Source organism: Ostrea edulis, chromosome 7 (genome assembly GCF_947568905.1).
Source record: "Ostrea edulis chromosome 7, xbOstEdul1.1, whole genome shotgun sequence".
NCBI lineage: Eukaryota > Metazoa > Mollusca > Bivalvia > Ostreida > Ostreidae > Ostrea > Ostrea edulis.
The window spans coordinates 51,482,570-51,503,490 of record NC_079170.1 but is presented as its reverse complement, the minus strand read 5'-3'; the positions used below and the strand labels follow the sequence as shown (position 1 = coordinate 51,503,490).

At 35.0% G+C, this 20,921-nt stretch overlaps 2 protein-coding genes across 2 annotated transcripts; both read right to left on the bottom strand.

Annotated features, from left to right (window-relative positions):
* Positions 1-2,129: 2,129 nt before the first annotated feature.
* On the bottom strand, positions 2,130-5,980 carry LOC125656253 (C-type lectin domain family 17, member A-like). Its single transcript, XM_056145748.1, has 3 exons — positions 5,929-5,980; positions 2,432-2,632; positions 2,130-2,338 (listed from the first exon to the last, which is right to left on the bottom strand). The coding sequence occupies exons 1-3, from the start codon at positions 5,978-5,980 to the stop codon at positions 2,130-2,132; spliced, it is 462 nt and encodes a 153-aa protein (XP_056001723.1).
* Positions 5,981-15,928: 9,948 nt separating this feature from the next.
* LOC125656437 (uncharacterized) lies at positions 15,929-19,556 on the bottom strand. The gene is made up of 4 exons (XM_056144685.1): positions 19,499-19,556; positions 19,129-19,410; positions 16,259-16,459; positions 15,929-16,150 (listed from the first exon to the last, which is right to left on the bottom strand). The coding sequence occupies exons 1-4, from the start codon at positions 19,551-19,553 to the stop codon at positions 15,942-15,944; spliced, it is 747 nt and encodes a 248-aa protein (XP_056000660.1). The 5' UTR covers positions 19,554-19,556; the 3' UTR covers positions 15,929-15,941.
* Between the last annotated feature and the right edge of the window lie 1,365 nt (positions 19,557-20,921).

The following is a 20,921-nucleotide window of genomic DNA, read 5'->3' as shown; positions in this document are numbered from 1 at the left end:
TTTATCGTGTTTATTATGTTTATTATACACATCCAGTTTTACTTTTATCAATATTAAACGTTTTGATAAAACCATATTCTATCCCTTAGTTTAAACAATATTCTATCAAGAAATAAGTTGATATTCATGTTTATCAAAATGCATTATAATAGATTGCGGAACAAGCCAAAAGGCTTATATTAATCTCGCTCACATTATGTTACAAACGAGAGGTGAGTGAAATTCTTAAGTATAATAATTAGTCATATACATATTATTACAAAAATACATAAAAAAGAAAAGGAAAAACAAAGAAAAGCTGGAATTATAACATACATATATATGCAATAAGTGTCGATACAGATCAAATCAATAATCAAACTTTTGACAATGTTGAAGTAACATGTTCTGTCATATGAAATATTGATAAACAAACACAGGTTCTGCACTTACACCCAGTTGACTTTGGATTTGATTTATTAAACTATGATCAGCATACTTACCCTGTCAAAGCCTACTCTTTTGAGATACAAGGTAATGTCTAATGGTGATATGGGTTTTTAGGTTTTTATTTTAAGGTCTCACAAGAAAGATTTACGACTCTCAATTCTAAATGCCAAACGTTTGTCGAATGAACACTTTCTACCTAATTTTAAGTCTGAAATTTGTCACGGTCATACGCGTCAATGAGCGCGAAAATCAAAATGTCAAAGAACAGATGAAAGTTTGATTTTAATCAGACTGCAAACGCTTTCACCACTAAGCCACCGCGACCGATGAGAATTTATATATAAATAGAAATTTGTTACACATACAAAGCAAACAAAACGAAATGAAATAAAAAACTTTTAAGAAGATATCATTGATATGCGCTACAATTCAGTTGTAAAGAGTAGAAATTCGATTAATACACGTATCAATTCAATTAATGTGCACAATGTAATCTCATCACTTGGATTGATGTACACATTAGATTAATTATTGCACTCATCAATTGAATTGATGCGCGCCTTAATTCAATTGATGTGCGCCTTAATTCAATTGATGCGCGCCTTAATTTAATTGATGCGCTTCAATTCAATCAATGAGAGCAATAATTGATTTGATGCGCGCATCAAATCAATTATTGCGCACAACAAATGAATTGATGATATCTTCAAAATAATTAAAGATATCTTCAATGATTTGAGTTCATGTTAATTTAGCGATCCACAGATTACTCACCAAATGTGATAACCAGTCTTCCGGTGAAAATTTCAAAAATAAAATATGACTAAGAACGTAGAAGAGGCTCTCTATTGATAGTATCAGAAAATCTCACTATATAGCCAGACTCCCCCCTGCCCTGCAAAAACGAGGTCCCGTGCCACAGCAGGTATCGCACGTTAAATCCCTCCTTGCTCAATGGCCATAAGCGCCGAGCATTGGCCTAACTTTTACAGCCCTTTGCCGGTAATGGTGAAGTCTCCATCTGAGTGAAAGATTCTCAGAGTGACGTTAAACAATAGACAATCAATCCCCTGGGGGAAGTCTCGCTATATAGCCAGTCTTCTGAGGGGTAGACTCATCGTGGGGGAAGCCTCACTCTACACCACCGGTAACAGTTTACGCAAGTAGAAAATTGCTACACATACAAACTCAAGAATACAAAACAAAACAAAAATTCTTCAGGAATATATTAACATATGTCATAACGGAATATTTCGTGTCCCAATGTTGGACTACATGTGTACATGTAAAAATACTAAAATACAACAATAAGTTTCAGTGGAGTGGCTTGTGGAGTTTCGTATGAAAGTTTTGATTTTATGGAATCCTTTAGTGTCAAAATCTTGTTTGTAATATTTTATTTCTCTCTCAGTAAACTCTTTCCTGGTGGTGTACAATGTGGTTAACTATCTGTATGGTGGTAGTGTCCAGGCAGAATACACGACCACAATGTCTGAGCATGAATTATCAAGTTTTTACATGCAAGATAACCGTTATTGCTTTCATGAGAGGAACTTGATAATATACAATGATATATCTGTCTCCAAAAGTATATGTAGAACGACTTCCCCTACATTTTCCAACACTTGTATGTGGTTCTATTTATATACTATATATTCAAACAACATCAACGATCAATCCAAAATAGTGTTTCCCTTATTCTATATATCTTTTTCACATATACATCCATGCTTAATGATATTTCTTATATCATCCCATTTTCTTCCGTGTTCAACTCTCAAACCAATAGAGTTATAATGTCCGTTTGGTTCCCCGGGGTACCAATAAAATCGTGTAATGCGTTCACCGTTAGAGAATTTCCATTCTTTGTCAATTTCCACACCATCAATGCGGTATTTTTGTATAGAATCTGAAAGTAAATATGCAGATTTTTGCTACACTTTTGGTCGAAAAATATACCACACTCTAAGCAACAAAAGCGAAAAATATATCCCTTCCTTACTTGTATTTTGTAATGTCAAATCCTCGACAAACTTTTGCTTTTGGTCTGTTTTTATTCTCAGTAGGTGACCTCCTGATTCCTGACAAAAATGGACAGCTTCAGTCCTCGTTCTTGGTATGGCGCTGATTTTGTAACAAACTGGGGCAGTAGCATCAAAGAAATATCCTGAATTGTTTCCAGAGCACAGAAGATTTGCACGGGCTTTCAAAAAACAATATCAAAGTACATATACTACCATCACAAGCGATAACATCTTAGGAGTCTATTTTGATGAATAATTCTTTCCCGTGGGGACCCGGCTTAGAATAGGTCCTCAGTACCCCTTGCTTGTCGTCAGAGGCGACTAAATGGGGCGGTCTTTCGGGCGAGACCGCACAAACCGAGATCTCGTGTCACAGCAGGTGTGGCAGGATAAGGATCCCTCCCTGCTCATTGACGATAAGCGCCGAGTATAGGATTAAATTTTGCAGCCCTTCACCGGCAATGGTGACGTCTCCCTATGAGTGAAACATTCTTGAGAGGGGCGTTAATTAATATTCAATCAATCAATCAATGAATAATTCTAGCAATATCAGCTTATTTTGCTTTGTTTCGTCAGACGCTATCTGCAGAATGGAACATTGTTTTATACTGCCATCAACATTTAAGCTAAATGTAAAGGTTATTACATCTATTAGTTTAAATAATCTATACATATTCCTTCGCATCATATCATAGCCTACATGTATCTCAAAAGTATTTGTCAGAGTCGAAGCTTCAACAGAGTTCGTTGTCACCATCTGTTGTTGATTTCTTAATAAAGTAGTTAAGAATCTGTCGGAAAATCCAGTGCCAATTTCAACACAAACATGGTACACAAAATCCTCAGGTGAAGAGGATTCCGGTTTGATCTAATGAAGAACCACAGTTTAAATTGTTTCCGCGTGTGCTTAACTTTGGTGTATTTTGTTGGCAAGTTTGAACAAATTGCCAGGTTTAATTGTGAACTGAAAGGTGAAGATAACGAATCAATCTCATTCATAACTCCTTTTAGGAATACAAAATAAAGAGTTGGGCAAACACGGACCCCTGGACATACCAGAGGTGAGATCGCGTGACTAGAAGGAGTAAGCTTCCCCTGTCGACCGGTCACACCCACTGTGATCAGGGAAACGGAGTAATCCCTAGTCAAACTTTTTGAGCCAAGAACGGCCTAACAATCGGTATGAAACACGTTAGACAGCATTTGACCCAATGATTGGCTGTATTGCCAAACTAGATCATTATAACGACCATGGACTTTGCAAAATGCTGACTTTAAAAGAGATTATTGAAACCTCTGCACCACCATTTTGTTCGTAAGTAGCCTGCCTCGATTTAAAAACTGATCATAGGCAGAACAAACTCTTGTGTATCGAATCAGTTGTGAGATATAAACATCATATGCAGGTGATAATGGAATATTGCTACATATAATAAATATGGGAAGTTAACGATATAGAAGCTGAAATAATCCTCTTTGTCTTAAAGTTTTGTTGTTAGTTTTCCGTTGATATTCATTTGCAATAAAATATACAAGTACGAAACAGATGTAGAGGACTCTGTGGTGTCTTTTATCGCGAGTTGACAGGGAATATCGAATTGACATATGAATGAAAATTTTATTGTTGATAGATAAAACGTCGTCGATGTATCCAAATGTCAAGTTGTAGATATTTTTCTAATCATGGAGAATCTTTTGAATAAACTATGTTTTATATGAATATTTGATAGGCCAGGTAACAAAGGAGCACAATTCATGACCATGGAAATTCCATCAGACTGTTGGAAGACCTGATCACCAAACACTAGGAAGATATTGTCAATGAGGAACCGAAACATGTTTTTATTTCAAAATATGTGTGCGTGGAATCAGAGTAGTGTTTACCAAAGTAATTTTTGGATGACTGGTCACTAGATGCGAATATTTCCGTTTTCCATTTTTTGTTGAAAAGGTAACTGTCTATGATGTAAAAAAAAAAAACAAAAAAAACCCAGTCTAGTCTTTAATTTATCGCAAGGAATGGTTGTGTAAAGTGTTGAAATGTCATACATATTGATGTTGTTGATTTGAGAAAAGTTTTGCGATTTCAAATAAACTAAATGTTCTTTAGAATTTTTAAGAATCCATATTTGATTTACACCACTTCTGGCATATGCTGTGGCACATTATGTTTGAAGTTTCCCCTTCAAAGCTGTTAATATTTCTGTGAGGAGCAAAGAGTAAATCATTTACTCGATCCAGTAATGCGTCTTTGTAAGGGTTTTTGTGAAGTTTAGGAATCAAGTATATGTACGGTAACACAATGAAAAGTGAAGATATCAATGACCAATGTCATAAATCCAATAAAGAATACAAAATTAAGTGTATGGACAATTAGTAACCCTGTACACAGCAGGCGCAGGATCAGGTGTCTAGGAGGAGTAAGCATCCCCTGTGCAATCAATGACACTTCTGATGAGGAGTGTAACGAATGTTTATACAGATAATTTAATATGATTGCCTTCTCTACATTTAAAAAAGGTTTTAAAACACAAACACAAATAATGATAATTAACTGGAAAAACTTTTTGCGGATCAAATGATATCCCGGTCAAGACTGGGCAACAATCATTTTGAACATAGACTTTGAAAATTTAAGAAACACGAAAGCTGCAACTATTCAACTTAATATGACAGAATGCTTTATCATAAATATATTTATGGCGATAACTACTTTTAATGTAGAGTTTGAGTCATATTACCATTTGGGATCAAAGTTAAGTCCTGATAAAGAGAGAGGTTTCACGACAGGTATGGTAGGTCAACAAAGGATGTTTACTCCCCCGAAGCACCTGACCCGACTGCTAGTGTTCCCGTGGTTAGTGTTTGCCCTATTTTCGATCTGTATTATTAATTTTTTATATATCAGATTGATCACTGTTCGCTATCTCCATTATTTTTAATTATATATGGAGTTGCTTTAACTCAGGTGAGCAGTATGGTCCATGGACCTCTTGTGAAAAGAAATCGGCTAAGATAGAGAAAAATTGAAAGCAGGTTTTAGTTCTACGTCAGTATTATATTCATGCATTGAATTAACTTTTGACAATTTTATAACCTCACCGATAAAATCCACAGGGAAGGTTTTGTTGACAACGATGAAATATTGCTGGTAGTCTTCAAATCCATCCACTTCACTGGTACCGCTAAACATTGAACAGGTAGAATTATGTTCGTCGAAAAACACCGAGAAACACTGAATGGAATTGTGACACTCCTTAAAACAGGTTGTCAAATCAGCAACGGCATGAGAAGACACGGGTGGATTCCAAACCCTCAGGTTCCTTGTAATACTAATAAGTCGTCGAAATACTGTATGTTGAAACGACGAACCACTAACTCCTAAAACAATAAAAGTAAATTGTCAATGAATATTTAATGAAACTGTCAAAAAAAAACCAACCAATTATTATATTAGATCATTTAGACCACGTACCACCATCACAAATTAGCCATAAGAATAGCATTGCCAACTCGGAGAGCATCATGACTAGGGGGATGATATTTAAAATGTTGCTCCGCTGGATATGCTTCCAATTTGAAGCAGTACAAAAATAAATATTAAGCTACAAAGAAAGTGCCAACAATTAAACTTCCCACTATCTAGAACACAATAAACGTTGTTCCCACTATTTTAGTAAGACAAGCACATTAATTTACTTCCATGACAATAGTAAAGAAAGGAAAACGAACACACACTTTAAATATTTGTAAAATTTTGAATTACGTCTTTCATAAATATTGGACTTTGATGTAGAGGGGTCTAATAGTTTAGTCAATATTTGTCTTTCCATCAATGTTAGACATCAATGACGTATCCGATCAATTGATTGTTGGATGGATAATATATTCTGTCCAAATAGCTCTTTCACAAATGACATGAAACATCAAACTTGTACACTGTACTAATGACTAAAAATAATACGTAGATCGTTTGTATTACCCAGTACAGTTAAGGTTCCAGTACAGAGGTGTGTTTTAATGTTTACAGGAAATTGTGTATTATACCATCACGCAAAAATACCAAAACATCGCACCCCTCCAAACTACCATGAAATGAAATAATTAATCTTTCTAAAATGTACGGAAATATAGCACTACACAAAAACTTAACCTTAAACGGGTTTTTTTCCTTAATGTAATCTACCACCTTATTATTTAAGAAAAACGATGATCGTGTTGCTCTTGTAATAATGTCATCGTGATAATCTGACGTATTTCATTTGCAGTAAGTGGCGGATCAACTGCTTTCTTTTCAACGATTTTTTTTTTACAATTAAATGGGAAAATGTTTGCAGATATTTAAAAATCTTATCTTTTTAGAAGAAAGCCTACCTTATAAATTCACTTAAATATTTTCTATTTATTCCGTATGAAACCATTAATGCTTTATTAAATGATAAAGGGGCAGGTGGGTGGATCTTTTAAATCAATTTCTTGCAAAAACATACCCACAATACATCACAATAAGGGTGTTTTTTTTTACATGAACCAAAGTAATGTCAAACTATTTAAGATCAATTCTATGTAAAAATCAAAGAAATCAGATAGGGTCTGGCCACTCAATGTCACAGATTTCTTTGATTTTCACAGTATTAACTTTACTTGCACCATCTTACATAATTTCAACCCCACCACCAAATTTCTACCATCCGTTGCCATGGAAACCGACAGCAGTCTATGAGGGCTAATTGAACTGCAAAATTCAGCCCGTTTTGCCCATGTTTTGTCCTTGTGGTATATAAAAAATAAAAAAAAGACAACTAATTTTCTCCATAAATCCCGATTCCCCATACAATTCCCTCCTTATCTATGATATCTATATCCACCTATGGTAAAGAGTGTGTTACTGACCGTTGTACCAATGTATTATAATTTGGCACTTTGCCAAAAAGTGATTTTTTGTTGGATTTCATTGATGAATTTAGATAATTTGGAAAATACATACAGCATAATAAACTGTCATCAAAGGATGTCCATATCAAAGACTCTTAATATATATAAAAAGATTAATGGTGAATTGTAGTGCAATTGATCTGTAGTAGCATGAAAACTGTAGATTTGGCATTTTGCCAAAAAGGGATTTTTTTGGACCTCGTTGATGAATTTAGATAATTTGGAAAATACATACAGCATAATCAACTGTCATCAAAGGATGTCAATATCAAAGACTCTTAATATATATAAAAAGATTAATGGTAAAACATAGTGCAATAGATCTATTGTAGCACGAAAACTGTAGATTTGGGCATTTTGCCAAAAAGGGATTTTTTTGTTGGATTTCGTTGATGAATTTAGATTGGGGTCCTATGGAGCTCTTCAAAAACTAACAAAAGGAAATCCATATTGTGACATGATGACAATTTCACCTGGAAACTAAAAGGGTCCATGCATTAATTTGCGTTTGAAGTTTAATGACGATTTAGTAAAAGAATTTGGGCCATCGACCGGACAGTAATTATTACATATACATGGAAAAAGAACTCTGCTAATATCCTACCTATGATAAATCTGTTTATGACGTTTGATGATCATGACCTTTGAAATTCAATAGAGGTCATCAAATGGTCAAGACCAACCTGCTTATGAATTTCCTATCCATTTGACAAAAGATTATGTAGCTATCGTTCAGACACCAATTGTCGTTTGTATGCTAGGAAAATAATCCATAATCTTTGTACTTTTGATCTGAAAAGCCATAGGCGGTCACCCTTTAATCATGAACAACCTGCGTAAGAAGTTTCATTACAATTAGAATAAGGCTTCTTCAGTTATCGTTCAGACAGAGATTATTTATGCAACCCAGAAAACTCATGTCACCTGACTTTTTGAAAATTAACAGGTCCCTTGTCAGTAACAATTGTAATCAATCTGATTAAAAAGAAATCATTGATCCGCTCCAATATTCTAATGTATTTTGCATAGGGTCACGCCAGCATGCATTTTGATGCCCTAAGGTCATCCAATCAAATGCTTCCACATTAGAACCAATCAAACATTCTTACATGTTGAATTCAGCATTTACGGTTCCTTCGGAAGTCATTATCCGGTACACTTCGGAATTCACTGCCACTTATTCCCACCGCCAACGATTTTGGCAGCGACGATTTGATTGGTATTATTATCTAAAGTTCATTCTGATGTTTCTTCATGTGAGATGTCTTCAGATCTTTGTATTAGTGATATCAGAATATCGGAGCGGATAGAAGATCTGGTTTTAATCAGATTGCAATTTTAAAATGCCCATTAGTTGAAAATTGATATTTATCATTCAAAGGTTTCTTTGATTATCATTCTTACAACAATTGCTATATGTATGCTGGAAGACCACGTGACAAATGATTTCAAATTGTTTAGGTCATTTACTAGTCATGGCCAACCTCTGTATACAGTTTGATGTCTGTTATTTAAAGTATTATCAAAATGTTGACCGCAGAGCACTTAATCTACAGACAGACCGACCAACCTGAAAATCGACAGGAGTATTGCGAAATACCCCGTTTCAATGAAGCGAGAATAAAGTTCCTAAAGATATGAGGGGGTCTCAATTATTCCTACAGGCCTACAAATCCTTATTGCTCTTGGTTAAAGCGAATAAAGTAGGCATTCTTATAATTATCCATTTCAATCAAATGAACCTAATATTCAATACCTCTATGATTATCTTTTAAAATGGTTGGAAAACTGTAGAATAAATGCTATTTTTGGACATTGGTAAATTGTTCTTGAAAATTGAATAAAAAAAAAACAATCAAGCACATCCGATCTGATGTTTTTTAAAAAACGAAAACAATGCCAACTTTGCAATGGTATCCAAATATTGTTTGTTCACCCCTCTCTACTGATAAGTGAAGCAAAACAGCGCACTGTTCATTCAATTATAAAATAAAATATTGTACATAATGGTAAGCAACCATTCAGTTGCGGGAATTATAGTACAGTTCCTGATTTGTTCTACTTCCACCGTTTACCAACTATTCATATTCACCCTTCACAAAGCGTTCACCGTTCGCTCACCGTGCACTCGTCATTCACTTTGTTTCTTCCATTGTCATTCGGAATACCGAAGGGGAAAACAGCATCTATAACGTCAACAAAATGAACAACGAACGTGTGCGCAAAGATGGAAGGAGTTTATGGATATTGAGTGCGTATGAATTGTAAAGTTCCACAAAAGAGAAATAAGGCTACATGTATCATCATACCAAGTTAAATCATTATCGATCTAATCATAATTCTGATCATCTATTTTTCTTATCCCAGGGAAAACATACTTTCACGAAGTCAATTTCAAAATCAAATCCCGCACTCAAAAATAAATTTCAGCTAAGTGAGAATAAATTCAGCTTACTAAATGCTGATATCGACCTTCAGTAATGGTATTGGGAACATTTCAAAGTATAGTACAAATAACTTTATAGTACAGGATAAAACTTTTAATGTTTAGTTTTAAAGAAATTATTGGTAATATCAAACTGAATTGATAAGTATCCATAATCATTTCTACCCCTCCGTGCGTAAAAGAAGTTGAAGACTCATCATTTGAAGCAATTAATAATGAATAATCGTCGTTAAACAAGCCAAGTTCAAGTTCATTTATTTCGTTCACACCATCAACATGAGATGCATTAATAATACATGATAAGGATAAGTCGTCTTAATAAAGCCAAACTACGTCTTGAAGGATTCATTAAGTATTTTTCTTATCATTAAATTGCTGTTTGATCAATTCAAAGAGCGTTTAAAACGTATACATGTATCTCATAAGGACGATGCAAATAGGTGGTTTGTGTAGAATACCCGGATCCGGTTTTGATGACCGAGTTTTTATTAAACTGTAATTTTGTTTTAAAATAGCTCATTTCATCAGAATAATAATTATTTATAGTTAATATGTAAAACTTATACGGTACCAATTTTGATGCACCAGATGCGCATTTCGACAAGTGATGCTCAACCGAAATGTTTGAAATCCGAAATATACAATGTCACATCATCGGAATAATTAAATTTTTATCGATCCATTGTCAAATTTATCAAACATACCGTGAAATTTCGGCTTGATACTGCCTACCCATTTTACCAACATCGAAATAAACAATTGCCCAAAAAGTCAAGTCTTTCTGTACAATTGTTACGGCAATTTTTTTTTTCAATCTATTGATGTAATAATTACGAAGAAAATTGAAAAACCCAGGTTCTCAATTTTCTCCGGCCCAGGGTTGGCTACCCATTTTACCAACACTCTATTTCTAGTAACCAAGCCTTATTCTAAATCGTACAACTGAGCTTTTAAATCGTACAAACGATTTACTAAATCGTACATAAGATTAATAAAGTTTATCTACTCAGGATAAACTAGGTTATTTTGAGCACATTATATAATGTATTTCACTATACATGTAGCAAGAACGATAACTCGTAGCATTTTATACTTATGCCACTGGGCATGCTCAAGTGTAATTTCCTTTTCCTGAACAAGAAAGCTGCAAGGTGCCAGAAATTTAACTTATAAAACCCTCTCACCCTCTCCACTTAATAAATGTTAATACTTGAAAAATTCTTGTGTAGAAAAGCTTGGCATTTAATTAAGGAGGTATGCTACACCAGAGAAATTTGATGTAGATGAAAAGTGGAGGATATGTACAGCAATATTTTGAAGTTGAAAATTTTCAAATTTACTTTATTTTGTCAAAAAATACAGTTTTAGTAGAAGGTAATCTGGAAAAAAATTAAAACCCCTGCTGGACTCGAACCTGCGACCTACAGTTCAGCAGTCGGTATTCTAACCTACTGAGCTACTCGGCTAGGTATGTTAATAGAAATGGAAAAGTCAAATGTTGCTGATATCGATTTTTTCATCCATGTTTTTAAAGGAAGTCAACCATTATGACGATGTAGAGTACTACCTTAAATTTGTTTCTTTGTATGTATTTCTAGATATGTTAAACACCAATCATGATATACATGTTTGATATATGTGTAGAACAGAATTTTCAGTTTTCAAATCTATATTTTCAGCGTCATGAACCATTACTTTCATTTTCTTTGTAAATAAATGACCATGGAAAGCACGCCACACAATTACTTATTAGTTATGACTCATTTTGGGTAAGATCAGCAAGGTCATTGGGATAATAATTAAATTCAACTGACTCAGGGGCACTTTGGTGTCTAAAAATAACTGAATTGTACAAACAAATTTTTACTGAATCGTAGAAACGATTTTTTAAAAATCGTACAATTTATTTATCTTTTTTCTGCTGGTTAAAATAACACAAATACACCAACGTGTGCAAGAAACATAAACGCATATAAAATGTATCATATTTCTCTCAACATGTCATATATGTAGGGCTTTATGTATTCCTTTTTTAGCTCACCTGAGCTGAAAGCTCAAGTGAGCTTTTCTGATCGCTTTTTGTCCGTCGTCTGTCTGTCTGTCTGTCCGTATGTCTGTCTGTCCGTCTGTCTGTTAAACTTTTCACATTTTCGACTTCTTCTCCAGAACCACTGGGCCAATTTCAACCAAACATGGCCAAAAGCATCCTTGGGTAAAGGGCTTTTAAGTTTGTTCAAATGAAGGGCCATGTCCCTTTCAAAGGGGAGATAATCACAAAAATGCAAAAATAGGGTGGGATCATTTAAAAATCTTCTTCTCACGAACCACTGAGCCAGAAGAGCTGAAATTTACCTGAAAGCTTCCTGACATATTGCAGATTCAAATTTGTTCAAATCATGGCCCCCGGTGGTAGGATGGGGCCACAAAGGGGGATCAAAGTTTTGTATACAAATATATAGGGAAAAACTTTTAAAATCTTCTTCTCAAGAACCACTAAGCCAGAAAAGCTGAGATTTACATGAAAGCTTCCTGACATAATGCAGATTCAAGTTTGTTCAAATCATGGGCCCCTGGGGTTGGATGGAGCCACAATAGGAGATCAAAGCTTTACATACAAATATATAGGAAAAATCTTTTAAAAACTTCTTCTCAAGAACCACTGAGTCAGAAAAGCTGATTTTTACATGAAAACTTTCTGACATGGTGCAGATTCAACTTTGTTCAAATCATGGCCCCCGGGGATAGGATGGGGCCCCAAGGGGGTTGAAAGTTTTACATACAAATATATAGGGAAAAACTTTTAAAATCTTCTTCTCAAGAACCACTAAGCCAGAAAATCTGAGATTTACATGAAAGCTTCCTGACATAATGCAGATTCAAGTTTGTTCAAATCATGGGCTCCGGGGGTTGGATGGGGCCACAATAGGGGATCAGAGTTTTACATACAAATATACATGAACAATCTTCTTCTCAAGAACCACTGAGCCAGAAAAGCTGATTTTTACATGAAAACTTTCTGCCATAGTGCAGATTCAAGTTTGTTCAAATCATGGCCCCCGGGGGTATGATGAGGCCACAAGGGGGATAAAAGTTTTACATACAAATTTATAGTTAAAATCTTTTTCTCAATAACCACTGAATCAGAAAAGCTGATATTTACAAGAAAACTTTCTGACATTGTGCAGATTCAAGTTTGTTTAAATCATGCCCCCCCCCCCCCGGGGGGGGAGGATGGGGCCACAAGTAGGGGGGGGGTCAAAGTTTTACATACAAATATAGGAAAAAGATTTAAAAGTCTTCTTCTCAAGAACCATTGGGCCAAAGAAGTTGACATTTACATGAAAGCTTTCTGACATAGTGTAGATTCAAGTTTGCAAAGGGTAGTTTGGGCCATAATATGGACTAAGGTTTTACATGCAAAGATATATGGAAAGTCTTCAGATATGGGCCAAGGTGACTCAGGTGAGCGATGTGGCCCATGGACCTCTTGTTTCTTTAGGTGGTGTTCACCACAAAAAGCGAAGTAGCTTTTAATTTACTCTGATGATGTCGGCGCTACAATATTAATCCATTGATTAAAATCTACTTATGTCTTTGTCTTACCTTATCATGGAATAAGTAAAATGCGAGGAAAACACATTCCGAAATTAAGCCGTTCACAAATCGCTCTCCGTCCACTTTAATTGCACTTCATTCGCGCTCTGCAGTTGTTGGTTTGTTCACCAAATACATGTACCAACCGTTCACCAAGGAACGTTCACCGTTCCGTTTACTCACTCTTCGCTCACCGTTCATGCATCCTTTGTTCAACGTTGAAATGGGAAAGTAGAATGTTTAAGGGGCTGTAAGTTGTTTGTGTATACATGTATGTGCGTCCGGGAAAATGTAGACACTATATAAAAAGTATGCATTTAGATATTGGTCTCGTATGCCTTGCAGAAATGATGAAAAGTAGGAAGATGAAGATGTCTATTGATTCTGGTTTTACTATAAAACCTATATAAGTCATAGGTTTGGATCACACCATATAAGATAATGCCACTTCCAATTTTAAGTTTCCTATATGTTATAAAGATGTAAAACTTATACGGTACCAATTTTGATGCACCTGATGCTCATTTCGACAAATAATGTCTCTTCAGTGATACTCAAACCGAAATATTGGAAATCCGAAATAAAAATAGACTTATAAGAACAAAAATAAAACAGTGCCAATGACTGGAGTAAAATTCGTCTAATGATAAGAGCTATGCATGAGGGAGATTATCCTTAATTTTGAAATGAATTTCTAAATTTTATCCCAGCAATTAAATATACATCCATATTTTCAAGCTTAGGTACCGGGCTCTAAATACCCTAGAAGACTAACAGATAGCAGAGGTATCCCAGTTGACCACTGATATATTTTTGAAACATAGCAAGGTAGCCAAGGACTAGTGAGCATACTGAACTTATCTAAGCCTACTACTTTAAGTTCAATGGTGATGTTTTATTTGTTCAAGAATTTTGTCCTTATATTCAAGCACCATCACTAGTGTAGGTACATGTAAATTGACACAAATTCATCCTTACTGCATGACGCGTTTGGCCATAGTATTGTGGGTTCTTTGTCGCACCAACGCTTCTCGCGACATGGAACCTCACTTTTTAAATTTCATCAGAGATTCGCGACTCTCACTTCTAAATGCCGAACGTTTGTCGAATGAGCAGTTTCTAACTACTTTTATGTCTTATACTTGACGCGGTCAAGGTCCAAACGAGGAACACACACGACTCCCGGTTAACAAGCGAATGTTTTCACCACCAAGCCACCTCGACCGGTAAGAGTTTTAGATCTAAATAGAAAAATGATACGCATACAAAGTAGATAAAACAATATGAAATAAGACAATCTTCAGGAATATATAAACATATGTAAAAATGGAATATATTGAATTTCAATGCTGTACTACATCTACGGATCCTAATATACAGCAATAAGTTTCAGTGAAATGGTTTATATAAATTTCATTTTATGGAATCCTGTAAGTGTCATAATCTTGTTTGTCATATTTTATTCGTCATTCAGTAAACTCTCACCTGGTGGTGTACAGTGTGATTAATTACATGTTGTAACGTGGATGAGTTAGACCATCTCCAAATAACAGCTCATATACATCATCTTGAAATTGAAACAGTCTTGAGTGTTATTTGGAGGTGGCCTGACTTATCCACTTTATACATGTGTCTATATAGCGACAGTGTCCAGGCGGAATACACGACCACAAGGTATGAATTATCAAGTGTTATAAGATAACTATTATTAGTTTCATAAAAGGAACGTAATGACATGTAATGATGTATCTGTCTCGGAAAGTAGTTCCACTTGCCCTAAATGCAACACAGGTAGATGATTTATGTACTATATATATATTTAAACCATATATCGACGACGTTTTATCTATTAACAATGATAACATTCATTCATTTGTCGATTCGAAATATCCCTGCGAGCTCGAAATAAAAGACACCACAGAGTCGGCCACTTCTGCTTCATACTTAAATATTTTATTGAAAGTAGATATCAACGGCAAACTACCAACTTAACTTTATGACAAACGGGATAATTTCAGCTTCTCCATCGTCAGCTTCCCATATTCATTTAGCAATATTCCATTATCATCTGCGTGTGGAGTTTATGTCAACTGATTCAAAAAGCAAACGCTTGGTCTGCGTATGGTCAGTTTTTAAATCGAGGCAAGCTACTGACAAACAAGTTGATGGTACAGGGGTTTCAACAGTCTCGTTTAAAGTCAGCATTTCGCAAATTCTATGCGCCTTATAACGATCTAGCTTGCCAATACAACCTATCATTGGGTCAAATGCTGTCTTATGTGTTTCATACCGATTGTTAGACAATTCGTGGTACACTGATTTTGACTACAGATAAACCCGTTTGCCTGATCAAGATATAGAGCTCACGGCGGGTGTGACCGGTTGACAGAGGATGCTTACTCCTCCAACTCTTTATTTTGTATTGTTTTATGGAATCTATGAGATTGATCACTGCTCGTTATCTAAAACCTTTCATGAGAAATATCAACGATAACTCAAAAATAGTGTTTTCTTTATTCTATGTCTTTTTCACATATACATCCATGATTATTGTTTGTTTTTATATCATCCCATTTTCGTCTGTGTTCAACTCTCAAGGCAATAGCGTTGTGTCCCATTGGTTGCCCGGGGTACCAATGAAGCTGTGTAATGCGTTCACCATTAGAGAATTTCCATTCTTCATCAATTTTCTCACCGTCAATACGGTATTTCTGTATAGAACCTGAAAGTAAATATGCAGAATTTTTATGAAACTTTTGTTCTCAAAAATATAATTCACCCCCACCCCCAAGCAAGAGAAGAAAATTATTTCCCTCTCTAAAATATTTACCTGTCTCTTCTAATGTCAGATCCTCCACAATTTTTTGTTTTTTGTCGGTTTTTATTCTAAGTAGGTGACCTCCAGATTCCTGACAAAAATCGACAGCTTCCGTCTTTGTTCTTGGTATCGTGTCGATTTTGTAACAAATTGGGACGGCAGCATCAAAGACATATCCTGAATTATTTCCAGAGCACAGACGATTTGCACGGTCTTTAAAAACAATATGCAAAGTATATGTACTACCATCAGAAAAAAGATCATGTTTAGGAGTTCATATTGATGAATAATTCCAACAATTTCAGATTGTTTTGCCTTGCTCTTCAAACACAATACGCAACTTCCGAGATATCAGCTCTTCTGTGATAGCGGTACGTTCAAAGTTCTGTGGAACGCTTGGGTGGGTACAAGATGAATATATATATACTATAGATTAGCTATGTAAATACGGATAAAAGTAATGAAAGTGTCAATTTTGTTTATATCAGCCGTTGGTGTACATTAAACTGACAATATCAAGAATAATATTTGATTGAATTAGGCCATTAGATTAAATATAATATAATTTTTTTAATTTCCTCTTCTGCATGAATGATATCTTAATCAAAGAAAATGGTGATTATCGATTTTTGTTTGAGCTATTTTATTATCAAATACTAATAAACTTACTAATATTGTGTGTCCCTGGGGTTTGGTTGGTTGTATGATGTCTGATAATCGGCCTTTAGGCAATATATGAAGGTAGTGACAAGCATTTGTACCCACCGCGTGTGGACGATAGTATGTTTTGTGTCCCACTGTGCGTAAGAGTTCCACAAAGGGAAACAATTATTGGGCAACTCGGAAATTGCGAATTGGTTAACTATCTGCAGAATATTATCATTGTTTTTTACATCGACATCAACATTGAATCGATATTTAAATCATATCACATCTGCTGGTTTGGGGAGTGTCTATACATTTTTTTTCCATGTCATAGCCTACATATATTTCAATAGTTTGCCCGAGTCGACGCTTCAAGTGAGTTATTCTGATCCATATAAGTTCTTCGTCGCTGTCGGTCGTTATTTTTATATACCGTGCTTAAAGTCCTGTTAGAAATTCCTGGGTCAATTTCAACGCAAACTTGACAAACAGGATCCTAGAGTGAACGAGATTCGGGTTTGTTCAAATGAAGGACTAATAAAATCCTTCATTTGTACGAGTGTGGTATGGGGAAATTCCACCAAGGGGACAAGATTCGCAGTATAGGACGAGGCGTTGCCAAGTCCTGTACATTGATCTTGTTTCAGAGGTGGAATCTTCCTATCCTACACAAGTAAATAATGAAGGATTATTATTTATTTTTACCCACAGTTTAGTGCATAAATTCAAGAGTTTAGAAAACATTCAAAATTATCAAAATCCCCAATTCAATTTCCATGCAAAATCTAAATAAATAGCCAGAAAGAACATACTTGAAAATGGTTTACACTTTAAGTATAAACTAAAAAAAACCCAAAGGTTGTCCACTAGAAAGCTATATGAAATTGAAATTTAAAGAAAGCAATACAAAATACTTTCCTTCACCGTATGACGTAAATCTTTAAAAATATATGACGTCACAATTAAATGACGTCGCAGCAATGTGAGACAGAAAAATCTCACATGGCTGACTCACATGGGTAAAGTCGATCTCACACTGGTAAAAACTTCAAAGAGATGGTTTACCTGATCAGGATATAGGGCTCACGACGGGTGTGAACGGTCGACAGGGGATGCTTACTCCTCCTAGGCACCTGATCCCACTTCTGGTGTGTCCAGGGGTATGTGTTTGCCCAACTATCTATTTTGTATTGCTTATAGGAGTTATGAGATTGATCACTGTTCGTTATCTTTATCTTTCGTTGTGACTGATAGTGAGATTAATGAAAAATTGGATGCTACATTTTCATATTTTCAAATTTGCAGTTTTAACCCAACGTTATAAAACACATCCTTAGAAAGCAAAGTTCACGGGAAACAATCTGAATTAAATTGAATATGTCAATTCCTAGTGTTTCCTCATGTGCTTACTTGGATGTATTTTATATGCAATTTTGAACCAATGGCTAAGTTTAATAATTGATTAATGTACACAATGAATAGGGAAGAAAATAAACAGTGATAAATCTTTTAATTCCCATAAAGAATACAAAATTAGGAGTCGAGCCAACGCGGACCTCTGGACATATCGGAGGCGGCATCAGGTGCCTAGGAGGAGTAAGCATCCCCTATGCAATCAAACACACTTTTGGTGAAGATTGTAAAGTTAATTTCTTCAGATGCCCTTTTCTTATTTATAAAAAGATAAAAAAAAAATAATGAATTAAAAAAAAACTTTCGGCACGTAATCAAATGATATCTCGATCATGATTGTGCAATTTGGAACATCTAAACGTTGGCAATCTACGGTGCACGAAATGTTTACAATGGTTACTAATTGAAATTTAGAGTTGAAGTCATGTTACCTTTTGGGATCAAAGTTATGGGTTGCTGATTACTCCTGAGGGTTCACGGCAGGTATTACAGGTCAACAAAGGATGTTTACTCATCCTAGGTACTTAATCCCATCTCTAGTGTTCACAGGGGCTAGTGTTTGCCTTTGTCTCGATCGACATTCTTTATAAGATGTATTAGATAGATCACTGTTCGTTATCTTCAATTTTTCATGGATCACTGTTAGTAATCTTCACCTTTTTGCATTTATCTAAGAAGTTAATTTGACTCGGGTTAGCAGTATGGCCCACGGACCTCTTGTATAAAAACTTAGAAACAGGGAATCGGAAAGCGATGCTTAGCTATATTCAATATAATATACATGAATTAAAGTATTCTAACTTTTAAAATTTTTATAACCTCACCGATAAAATCTGCAGGAAAGGTTTTGTTGACAACGGTGAAATATTGCTGGTAGTCTTCAAATCCATCCACTTCACTGGTACCGCTAAACATAGAACAGTTGGAGCTATCTTCATCGAAAAACACAGAGGAACACTGAATGGAATGGTGACACTCGTTAAAACAGTTTGTCAAATCAGTAACGGCATGAGAAGACGAAGGCGGATTCCGAACTGTCAGGTCCCTTGTAGTACTAACTTGTCGTCGCAATACTGTATGTTGAAAGGACGAACCATTAATCACTGCTAAAATAATCGAAGTAAATTTTCTATGAATTTAATGAAACTGTTAAAAAATAACCGATTATTAAAGTTCATCATTTATAACACATACCACATGTACCATCACAAATTAGCCATAGCAATATCATTGCCAACCCGAAGAACATCACAGCAACAAAGGAATGATCTTTAAAAGGGTGTTCCGCCGGATGTGCTTCTAATTTTACGCAGTGCAAAAATAAATATTAAACCACAAGGATTGTGCCAAGAATTAACTAATTTCTAGAACACAATGAAGGCTCTTCCCACTGTTTAGTAAGATGTGCACATTGATATATATTAGCAATATAATAGTAAAGAAATGAAAGGGAATGCGCACTTTTAATTGTTTGTAAAATTTGTGATTTAGGTCTATAATAATTATTGGACTTCGATGCCGAGGAATCATAGTTTAATCAATAATTGTCTTGGTCTGTCGCTATCAGCGTTAGAAATCATTGAATTATTCCATTAGTTGATTGTTGGATGGAAGGTCTATGTCCATATATCACTTTCACAAATGGCATGGAACATCAACATCGTACAATATACTAATGGCTTTAAAAGTAATAAGTAGATCGTTTGTAATGAAAATAAGACCAGGGTAGACAGTTGTTTGAGTAAACATGCAACATCTGATTCCTACCATTCATTGCTAAAATAAATTTATATTTCATCGTACCAACTACTCAAAACTTGATAAACATTGCTTTCATCCTCTCGTATAAACAATAAAATACATTGAAATAAATTAATACCTACCATGTATAAACAACATAGTATACAAACCATGGGTACTGTAAATCTTATATGATGCTTCAGTGTCAATAGCTATAGATGTTTTTTTTTCAATCTTATTAGAAGATGCTTTCTCTATTTATTTAAACTAGGTAATTTAGTGCTACATTAAAGAACGGACTATATAGAGAACAATCCTTTAATATATTAATTAGAGTAAAATTGATTGTAATCAAGGGCGAGTAATTTGAAGTTTTATTTCCCATTATGATGGCTGATCGTGATGTCTTTCTTTACAAGTCCGCGATTAAGTTCTCCGAATACAGAAAAAAAAACAATGATGTCGTGTTTTTTTTAGTAATCGCAGCGAATTTTGATTAGATAACCACAGGGGATCGTCACGAAATGTTGGTCTTATTAAAATTTGACATCGTCTATTCTATATTTACACAACGAAGGAATTCTGAATCCCAAAAATCGCTTATACACATTTTCATTCGTCTCCTTTTATATTTCAAGGACGTTAAATCTTACAATCCCGGTATTGATCGATCGAGGTAAGATCATAGTTTTGTAAAAATACCTAATATCTGTTTGCACCGCCAATATGAAGAAGCAATGTATTTTCTGTCGTATTCGAACCACAGGAACTTTTCCTCAATCACCCAAAATAGAAAACTTGTTCTTATTGTCAATTCAATTGTACAAAAAACCCAAGCTCAAAGGCCACTCGGTCATCTGAGTATCACATCCCATAC